This window comes from Drosophila simulans, chromosome 2L, assembly GCF_016746395.2.
Source record: "Drosophila simulans strain w501 chromosome 2L, Prin_Dsim_3.1, whole genome shotgun sequence".
In the NCBI taxonomy this organism is placed as follows: Eukaryota; Metazoa; Arthropoda; class Insecta; order Diptera; family Drosophilidae; genus Drosophila; species Drosophila simulans.
In genome coordinates, this window is record NC_052520.2 from 15,136,544 (window position 1) to 15,147,256 (window position 10,713).

General features: G+C 42.0%; 1 protein-coding gene across 1 annotated transcript; it reads left to right on the forward strand.

Annotated features, from left to right (window-relative positions):
• Positions 1-3,281: 3,281 nt before the first annotated feature.
• LOC6732416 (protein escargot) lies at positions 3,282-5,560 on the forward strand. Its single transcript, XM_002079501.4, has one exon. The coding sequence runs from the start codon at positions 3,544-3,546 to the stop codon at positions 4,945-4,947; it is 1,404 nt and encodes a 467-aa protein (XP_002079537.2). The 5' UTR covers positions 3,282-3,543; the 3' UTR covers positions 4,948-5,560.
• The last annotated feature ends 5,153 nt before the right edge of the window (positions 5,561-10,713 follow it).

Here is a 10,713-nt window from a genome sequence, read left to right on the forward strand (position 1 = left end):
AGAAATCGTGGCCCAGTCATCGAGCGACTTGTGGTTTCTGGCCCTTTTTACCTTATTTTTTTTTATTTTTTTCCAGGCGGGAGGCGTTGCATTTAAAATGTCGTTAATAATTTGTTGCTCGCCCCAGACCAAGATCAAAATACAGAGAGCTCCGAACGCTGAAAGCCAGAAACCCTTTCTGCTTTTTAGAGCTCGTCGTAAAAAAGTTTTATTATTTTTGTTCCATTTTCATTGCCGCCAAAATAGGATTAGCCTGTTGCGGCTTGGCCTCTTTTTGCGTCTTGTTTTTGTTTAATTTGGCTGGGTTTTTTTTTTCTTTTTTGTTGCCGATCGTGTCTGGGATGTTGCAACATCCAAAAATCGCTTAAATATCACCATTTTACACGCTTCCAAAATGTTATAGCCGGGCAAAAGGATGCGTATTGGCTGCGATTTTGAAACGAAGTCTGCGGTTTGCTTATTTGGGTCACCTATTTTCAAGTTTCGTGATTGATTTTTAGCAGATTGGAGGCTGAAAATGTGGAAATTAAGTTAGTGGTTTTAAGTTAAGTTACTAAGTTACTAAATTACAAGACAAAATTTATATAACAAAAGATTTAGAAGAAGATCTGTTACCATTGACTCAGCTGTTGATCTTTTCTGATTGCACTGTTTTCTATATTTTATTTATTTTTTATTATATTATTAGTAGTATCTGTGTAATTAGGGAATTTCCACTCTCACTTGCTGGCGTGGAATTGGCCGCAATAAACCCGTTCCAGTGTGATTTAAGAGCGGCAACAAACGCAAACTAATTAACTTGCACAGCGGTCGAATGGCTAGTCGCCGTGTCCGGTGGGTGGTCCTTGCCCGACCCACTCCCGACCACTTTTACTCCGGCCAGCGCCGAGAACGAAGCCCAGAAAAAAAAATTAGTTAACAAGATCATTAAATCTTTGTTAACAGCCTATCGAGCAGAGACAACGGCAACAGAGACTCCGCCGTCTCCCAGACTTCTAAGGCGGATTGGAGGAGACGTCATGGGCAGCGTGGCCATATAACCACCACAGCCTAGCCAACGACGTGCGATAAGATAACAGATGCCCAGAACCTGGGACTCAAGCTGATCTCAATACCCATGCCCAAAGTACCTGGACATGGCATGTAAATCGGAGAATGTGGCACAGACCGCAAATAGTGGCCAAAATAGCTAAAAATGGAATGGGTTTTCTTTCAAAAACTAGCTATTAGCAAATTTATATTTTATTCTTATTAAAAGGTATTTTTGGAATCAATATAGATAAAAGAAATTCCAATTATTATATTTTAAAATGAATATTTTAATTAAAATCTCGCATTTATTTATTTAAATGTATTGATTAAATATAAAATTGGGTGGAAGAAATATAATCCAGATGGTCATCACTGCCCGCCAAACTCGAACCTGTCTTGTAGAATTGCACATGTTTATCTATTAATTTATGCTGGCGGTTTTTGGGTTCCTCGTTTGGCAATCTCAGTGGGATCGCACTTGCGCCCGGATAGTCTGCTTCCTGGGAATTCCTGTGGAACGAAGCAATCTGCATCTGGATGCGAATCCTCTCGAGCACAGCAGTCGCCCTGCCACAGGGACAAATGCTTGATAAGAACGCTAATTAAGTTAAATGCCAACTGTGTGTGGTTTCTACACTGAAAAAAGATGTTGTTAACAATAAAGCATTCCACTGACAAGCTGAAATTACATGCAGGTTAATTGTTTAATTATTAATAATTATTTACAAGCTTAAGCCATATTTGACGTATTTAATTTCTATGCAAAACTATAAGAAATTACCTTCTGCCTTATTAAATAAATTAGTTTTCAGTGTTGCCGTGATTCCAGGTAAGTGATCAGGAATTGGCGTGGTTTGCTTCCCTTTTGATTTATGTCCTGCCATTGGACATCGGTCGGGAATGGGAGGGGGCCACACCTACTATCTTATCTGTTGGGTGAACACTTTCGCTGTTTGTTTGTTTGGGTGCTGTTGCCACACATCTGTCACTTGGTGGCGAGCGTGCTTGTGTGTGGTGGTTTCCACTTGAGGACCGCGACGTGCTCCTTAATTGTTTACCAGTTGTCTACTACATGGATCCTTTCCCTCCCACAAATCACAAAAACGCATAAATATGAGTATTGGCGCCTCAAATGGTTTTCAAATCGAAGAGAAAATTTCGAGAGCGGAGCAGAAACAAAGTGGAAACGAAACAGTCTGTGAGTGAAGAGAAGCAATTGGCTTAAAGAGAATGGGAATGCTCTTCTCCGTATTGAATTTTAGCTTGGCTCTCTTCCAGTTGTATATTTACCGTATTCTATTTCATAAAAATTTTAATGTTATGCATACTCCGTTAATTGTAATTATTTTCGGGCAAAATTGAATTAAATCCAAACCGTAAAATTCTTAGGAATGGAATAGTTTTCAATAAATTTTTGAAGACGAATTACAGAATAATCATATTAGTACGAGGAATTATTAAAGCTATAAAGATGTTTATATAGTATGTGGATATGTGGTTCAATATACATTTATTATGTCGTTTACTTACATGTATATACGGGAAAAACAAAAGTTAAACAATAATTGTCAATTTTTTTGCCCAAAATCAATTGGAATATTGCTTAGTTTACTATAACCTTTCTATTACTTACTTGTTAGTAAACAAATTTGGTGACTACAAATTACTACGTTCACTCCTTTCGCTTACCAAAAACAGTTTATTGATGCAGAAATCTACCTGCTCATTAATGCATCCCCGTGTGTCCTAAAAACGTTAGTATTTTATGTTGGGTACCTGACTATGTTTTTTGCGTTTCAGTTATTAAGTCAACTAATGATGCACCTGATAATGATAATGAGGTAAAAGGAAACCCTCGTTCGCTAATCCTCCAAAAGTGGGGTGTTTTCGAATTTCTAGTTAAATTTCTAGGTAAGATCATAGCTCTCCTTATTGCGCATTGAATGCAAATGCGGAGAGGGCGAGAGAGAGAGCAGCTGCGGAGAGCGCAACAGCGCACACAGGTAAACATATTTGACTATATAGCCCACACTAGAGCAAATATAACGGCATCGCTTCGTTTGCGGCTTCGATTGGTGCAAGTGTACGAGTTCGGCACGTGAGGCAATCGTACATAAACAACACGAAACCTGTTTAGCCGAGTGTCGCGATTGGTGGAAGCATCTACCTGAATGAACATGCTTACTCTCGTCGGAACGCCCGAGAGAGCGCTCTCTTTTGGCAGCTTCGTGTGATGAGCCGAGTGCAGGGGCAGTATAAAAAGGCCGCACCACCACCAAACTCGCTCAGTTATTCCCAGACTCTAACCGAATCACATAACCAGCTCTCCCAACGCAATATACCCGAAATATAACCGATATTCAACCGCTTTGCTTAACGGAACACGCGTTTTGTATCTGTGCATCGATCGAGTATTGTGCCTGTGTGAACATGACACACTGAAAACCAAGTGACGAAAATTAAGAACTTTTTACAACAATTCCGGTAAACTATCAATAAAAAGCCAGTAAAATGCATACCGTGGAAGACATGTTGGTGGAGAAAAACTACAGCAAGTGCCCGCTAAAAAAGCGCCCAGTTAATTACCAGTTCGAGGCGCCTCAAAATCACAGTAACACCCCAAATGAGCCGCAGGATTTGTGCGTGAAGAAAATGGAAATTCTGGAGGAAAATCCCTCCGAGGAGCTGATCAACGTCAGCGATTGTTGCGAGGACGAGGGTGTGGATGTGGATCACACAGATGATGAACACATCGAGGAGGAGGACGAGGACATCGATGTGGATGTGGACTCGGACCCCAATCAGACCCAGGCTGCGGCTTTAGCTGCTGCCGCAGCTGTGGCCGCCGCTGCTGCCGCCTCCGTGGTTGTGCCCACGCCCACTTACCCGAAATATCCCTGGAACTTCCACATGTCGCCCTACACCGCCGAGTTCTACAGGACCATCAATCAGCCGGGTCACCAGATTTCGCCGCTGCGTAGCGATCTCATTGCGCCCAGTTCCCCGAGTGACTCGCTGGGCTCGCTGTCGCCGCCACCACATCACTACCTTCATGGTCGCGCAAGCTCCGTTTCCCCGCCCATGAGATCGGAAATCATCCATAGACCCATCGGCGTGCGGCAGCACCGTTTCCTGCCCTATCCACAGATGGGCGGTTATCCGAGCTTGGGCGGCTATACCCATCATCACCATGCGCCTATCTCGCCGGCTTATTCGGAGAACTCCTACTACTCCATGCGATCGATGACGCCTGAATCCAGCTGCAGCTCCTCGCTGCCCGAAGATCTATCCCTGAAACACAAGAACATGAACTTGAATCTGAACACCAGCCAGCCGGGAGAGCAAGCAGCAGCCAAATCCGGAGATATGTCGCCCGAAGCTATCCCGAATGCCTCCGCCAAGAAGGACAAGAACCAGCCGCCGCGTTACCAGTGCCCGGATTGCCAGAAATCTTACTCCACCTTCTCCGGGCTGACGAAACATCAGCAGTTCCATTGCCCGGCCGCCGAGGGTAATCAGGTGAAGAAGTCCTTCAGTTGCAAGGATTGCGACAAGACCTATGTTTCGTTGGGCGCCCTGAAGATGCACATTCGCACCCACACGTTGCCCTGCAAGTGCAATCTGTGCGGCAAGGCCTTCTCGCGGCCATGGCTCCTGCAAGGACACATTCGCACTCACACGGGAGAGAAGCCCTTCAGATGCCAGCATTGCCACCGGGCCTTTGCAGATCGCTCGAATCTGCGAGCTCATCTGCAGACCCACTCCGACATCAAGAAGTACTCCTGCACCAGTTGCTCGAAGACCTTCTCGCGGATGTCCCTCCTAACCAAGCATTCTGAGGGCGGATGTCCTGGCGGCAGCGCGGGATCCTCCAGCAGCAGCGAACTCAACTACGCCGGCTATGCCGAGCCGTAAGGCAATACATTGTATAGCTGAGATCCCAGCCATGTTCCACCAAAAATTAGTTCCTAGCTCTCTTAGGCGGCTCCAAGTTCCCGAAACTCCCAGTGCAGACACACAACTTCAAGCAGAATTTCACTTGTTTTTATTTTCTAGTCAGCATTTTCTCCCAGAAAAGAGAAAATTAAAAATTACGTTTTAATTTGTACACACCCCGCAACATTTTTGAAAACACCACCACCAATTTGAATAGCTCGAACCATTTTTTGGAGTGTGTGCCCATAATATATCCTAAAGATGAACTTTGTAAAGTATTCTTCGATTTATCCTGTACATAATGTATTATGTCTAACTGTAGACTCTAAGCTGAACAAATGAAACGCCAGACAATCGTAAGCAAGACATACATCTCTATATTTTATACGATAGTATTTTTAGCCTAGCTGTAGAAACCGTAAACTATTTTTGATATGACCACTACTTTTTCGCGTACACATTGAAAATGTTCTACTGTAGTTTAAGTGAAGATGATAAGCAAACAACACATACATATATTTTGATACGAAAATGTTTTGTAATTCTAAGTAATTTATTGCATCAAGCGAAGAAAGAAGAAAATACATTTTATTTACATACAAAAAAAAAAAAACATTGAAAACGTTTTTATTTAATGGGTGGGCAATGGGATCTTTTAATTTCAGGATAATGTGGAAATCGTTCTAAAAAACTTTGAAAAAATCTTTTATTTACCTATTTTGGTTAATTATGTAAGTAAGGCTAAATTTTATACTCCTATTTTATCATATTTAAACATGTTATTGTCATCTTGGTAAATGATCATCAGTGATCTATTTTAAATCTTTCAACATTTCTGGTTTCTTAATGGAAAATTTCTTATATTTAAATGTATATACAATCTTATAAATATTTATCTTTTGGATGCTTAGACCACATTTTTTTCAATTGTCCACATTCAATTAAAAGTCAATTCCTACTTCCGGCAGAGGGTTCAATGGAATCTAGAATGATCGTGAGTGGTCTTCCAGAGTTTTGGTTTTATTGGGTCATCATGTTCTTCTTTTCGAACAAATAAACAAATCGAATCGAGTGGATTGGGAAATAAGAGCCCCACCAATCAGCCATTCGCGACATTTTATGGCCCGCCCAGCAAAGCAAACGTAAGGCACATTTTCTTTGGCAGACTCGGATCATAAATTATATTTAAATTTCGGTGCACGTACGACGAGCACAAAATGGCAGTCACTAAATCAAACTTCAAGCCTCAGTAGGCCCGCGCCCTGGCCAAAAAGTCCTATTTAGACATGGAGCCACCCGATCTTAATGAGAGAGCAGTGAAAATAGAGTCTTGGCCCGGCGGAGATCATCAAGTGTGATCGATGCCTACCAGTGCATCCAGCCAAGCGGAAAAGCGCGGGGAAATCATAATCGAACGGCAAGGTATATCGTTCGGGTGACAGAGCATACGAAATTATGGGTGCGTCCTCCTGAAGCCAAACGAAATGAAACGAAACGAAACGAAAACTCATTATCGAGATCAATCGATCGCCAGGCGGAGGAGAGCCTGCTCCAGAGGCCCACAAATAGCACACACATGTGTGTGGGGATCGGGATCGGGATTGGCATGGGTTTTGGGTTTGGGGATGGGGATGGGAATGGGGATTGCGGGACTGGATCGTCGATCCGCGATCATCGGCATCAGCGATCGACGACCACGACAATTGTTGCCAAATTAGATCATCAGGCAGCTAGAAAACCAACAAAACCCAAACGGCAACGGCAGCAACAAGACTCAGTCAAGTTTCACGTGGCTACACTGAGCGAAAAGGGCAGTAATAAATACATTTTTAACTTGCTAATCTCTTTATAATCAAAGCAAAACCTAAATATACATAGTTAATGGCAGGCACATCTGTTTTAAACTTTCTTACTACATTTTTCAAATATTGTGAATATGAGCACTAAACTTTTTTCAGTGCATAGCGGGATCCAAGCCCAATCGGATGGATCGGGCCAACGTAAATATACGAAAATTAATATGCACGCATTTCGTGGCTCCACTTCCTCCACGGCGGCTTGCTCCAGTCTCGGGTTACCCAGCCTGCAGATCCACAGGGTCCACGTTGCCGGTCTCCCCAGCGCCCCAAAAAAGCCGCAGCTCGTCGATCGGAGCTCTGCTCCCAAAACGACGATCGTTCGTGCCAGCTAGCTGGCTAAACAATTTGCAAACGATTTCTAATAAGCGTCTTAAATTGTAACAAAATAGACGCGCATTTAGGGCCTTTTGTGTGCCTTCGCCTGGCTTTTTCGGGCTCTCGATAACAAAGATGGAGGGAATAAAAAATAGAAAAATGAAATAAAAAATGGCCCAAAACATGGACAGCAAGAAAACGGCAGGCTAACTGCCTCGCTTGACCCTCTCCCTACCCAAAAAAATAGTTATAAAAAAGCAGCCCATTGGGTCTTTATTTCTGATTATTTTATTTTATTTGTGCCAAATTTCGCGCTTGATCGGTGCATTTTGGGCTGTTTTTATTTTTTATTATTTTTTTTTGGCTAGCTATTCCACTGTGGGTAGCGGGTCCAGTTGGGGTTACCATGATGAAGATCTTTGGGTTAGGCCGTCGACAATTTGACTGATTTTGGGGACCCTGGCTTTTGGTGACTTATTTATGGCAAATGAATATTGTGCCTTCGCTTTGCTTGTGGGAAAATTTCCGATAGATGAATCTGGTTAGGGTTCATTGAACTGCGTTCGAAGGATTTTGCTAAGTTTCAAGATTTTGTTACCTTTTTCGGGGAATTTGGGAATTACATAGATTTTAGCTCGGCATTTTATTGCTGGATTATGTTCTGAAGGTACTTAAGGAATATGGCACTCATAAAAAAATACTAAGGTATATTAATTCGTGAATAAGTATAAAAGTATACATTATTTAAGACTTAAATTAAATATAAAGATATTCCAGCTTAATTCCCCTTAAAATCTGCATAGTATCCTATAGTTAATATACCCTTTTTCCAGCAATTTTCATTGTTTACTTCAATCCGTTAACAATAAACAAATATCACTTTCCTGACGTTTTTCGCAACTGCAGCTGTCTGTCTGCTCCTCCACCTTTTGGGCAACCATAACCCCACAGCTCCCCTTTCAATCCCCCACCCCCGCGATATCCCACCACTTGGTGTCACTGATAAAAACGGAGGATTTTTGGCAGAAAAAAAGTGAGCTGCACCATAATAAAGCAGCTAAAAGTCAAACGGCAACGCAGAAAGGTAAACAGATCGAAGCTTTATGAATATGCAGAGATAAACGAGCGGAGGAACCTCCCCCTTTGGCCACCCACCACCTGCGTCACCCTTTTGTCTATTTGTCTATTAAAAAAAACCAACACTCTTTTTTGAATTTCAAATTTTTTAACGAGCCAAAATGAAAAACTTTCCAAACAAAAGCCAAAATACACACACACACAAATATAGACGATCGATCCAGAGCAGAAAGAGATGGCTTTTGAGGGAAAGAGAGGGAAGGGGAGAGCGAGCGACAAAAAAGCGCAAGCTGAAATGAAATTTAGCGTAAAAACGCAGATCTTTTGTCTGCGATAAACGTGAGCGTTTTGTTTGTCACGACGAAACGAAGTGTGCTTTTTTGCGCGATTGCCCAAGTCGGATTTGGGAAATAACCCCCATTGGAAGATATATATAAGGGTGGAAATATAGAAATAGGCATTAATGCTATATTTAAGTCGTAGATGTAAACCTCATAAATTAAATCTTTTTGCAGAAAATATCAAGTTTATTGAGAATGTACTATTAATAGCTTAAAGAAATCGCATTTTTCCATCCAAGATATGCAAAATATTTTTTAACTAGTCCAAATGGGTTGCAAAATCAGAAGAAAAGCTGTCATAAGGAGAATCTCATTGTTCGAAAGATAGGAGAGAGATGCACGAAATGCGCAAATGGGGCTTGCTGTCTCTCTTACTCGCAGAGCCCCTTTCCCCACACCCCCCTACTATGCATTCTTTGACAGTTTCAGCTAATTTGAGTGAGCCAACAACAACAGCGCAAGTGTTTTCTGCTTTGTCGCTGTTTTTTTTCTCTTGTGTTTTGGGCCTTCTCTATTCGCCTCAGTGAGAGGAAGTGGGAGAGAGATGGAGATACGTTGGGGCCAAGCTGTATGTTTGTGTGTGAGTGCAATGGTGAGTGCGTGAGCTGCACGACAACGATATCATCTTCAAATGCGAGAGTGAGAGAGACGACGTAGGCAGAAAATTGTTGTTGGTTCGGCCAATTAGTTAGTGGCTCTGCGTGCTCCAAAAGTGAGGAAGGGGGAGGGGGGTGGTCGAAAGGGGGTGGTACGTCGCAACAGGTGAGAGCGGGACAGCGGATAGACCAAGCTCAACAATTGCGGCAGGCAAAACAGCAGTTAACGCGTTTTATTGTCTGTTTGCAAGTGCCCACTGTTTCCCGCTCTTTTTCACCCCACCCCTCTTACTCTTTCCTTTTCGGTGCTTGTGCGAATGTGCACAAATAGCTATTTTTAGCGGGGAATATAAACATATTTATATAGCTTTCCATACTAATTAAAAAAATGTCTGATGATTGTATAATATGAGGTGAATAAATATCTGTCATACCTTTCTTTTTATCCGTAAATACAATGCTAATTGAAGTATTAAAGAGCATCTTACGTAAATGTTGTAAAATAGTTATATATAGATATAAGTATAGTATCCGAAATAGCTAAATGAACAGAGCTCTTATTCCTCTTGCCATCTCATTTGTATTTCCCCCCTTTCTTTCGAGTGTGCGTGAGCTGTTTTGCGTTAGTCAGAGGAGAGGGGATGCAACATGGCGTTGATCATTAGCGGAGATGGTGTTATTATTTGCACGTTTTGTGTGAAATGCACCCGCTCTCTCTCTGTCTCCCACTCCCGCAACTATCACCGTCTCTTTCGGCGAATGCGTTTGCTCGATCAACATGAATAGATTATAGGCCATGGGCTATAAGGCCCGGCTTTAACTATTTGCCCGTGGCTCAGAATAAATGAATCTTCGTTAAAGTTTGCAGCTGGCAATTAAAACGAAAAACAAACTTTCTTCCACAATTACGGTTGCTGTGGGTGAAGAGCCCACTAACCTCAAGTAACTAACTTTAAATGATATTTCTTCGGCAGCCACTAATTAAGTTGTGACCCGCTTACACGTAACTTTGGCTATATAATCGAACAAAAGAAGCAAAGTAATCGATTAATGCTGATTAAAGATAAGTGCTCAATAAAGCTGACTGGCTTAGTCATTAGAATAGTGTTAGCTCATTACTTTAAGACATTATAAAAAAAGAAAATATGCAAAAACGCACATAAATACTATCATTATATTCTTTGCATGGCATTTTTTATTGTGTGAATAAGTTTTTATTATATTGTTTCATTACACAGCGAACTACTTCGTCGTATCGATTACATAATTTCCTGCGCTTAGAATTATATTTATTTTGAGAACACCTATGTATCTCCTACAATCCTGTGGGAATCGCGCTTCATTTGGCTCATTTCCATATCTCCGACTTCCTTTCTCCCGATCTCCACAATCCCCACCTGGCGGCAATTGACCCCCGATGTCAGGGGCTCATCAAAACTACAAAAATTAGATCCTGCTCCCACACGGATCTCCGGACTTTGAGACACGGTGCAGTGAACTCATCGGCAACAGCCGAAATGGTATTCATATGCTAAAGATCCCAGTGCTCTACTTCCT

Coding starts and splice junctions, on each gene's coding strand:
- LOC6732416 (XM_002079501.4), top strand. CDS start 3,544: ATGCATACCGTGGAAGACATGTTGGTGGAGAAAAACTACAGCAAGTGC.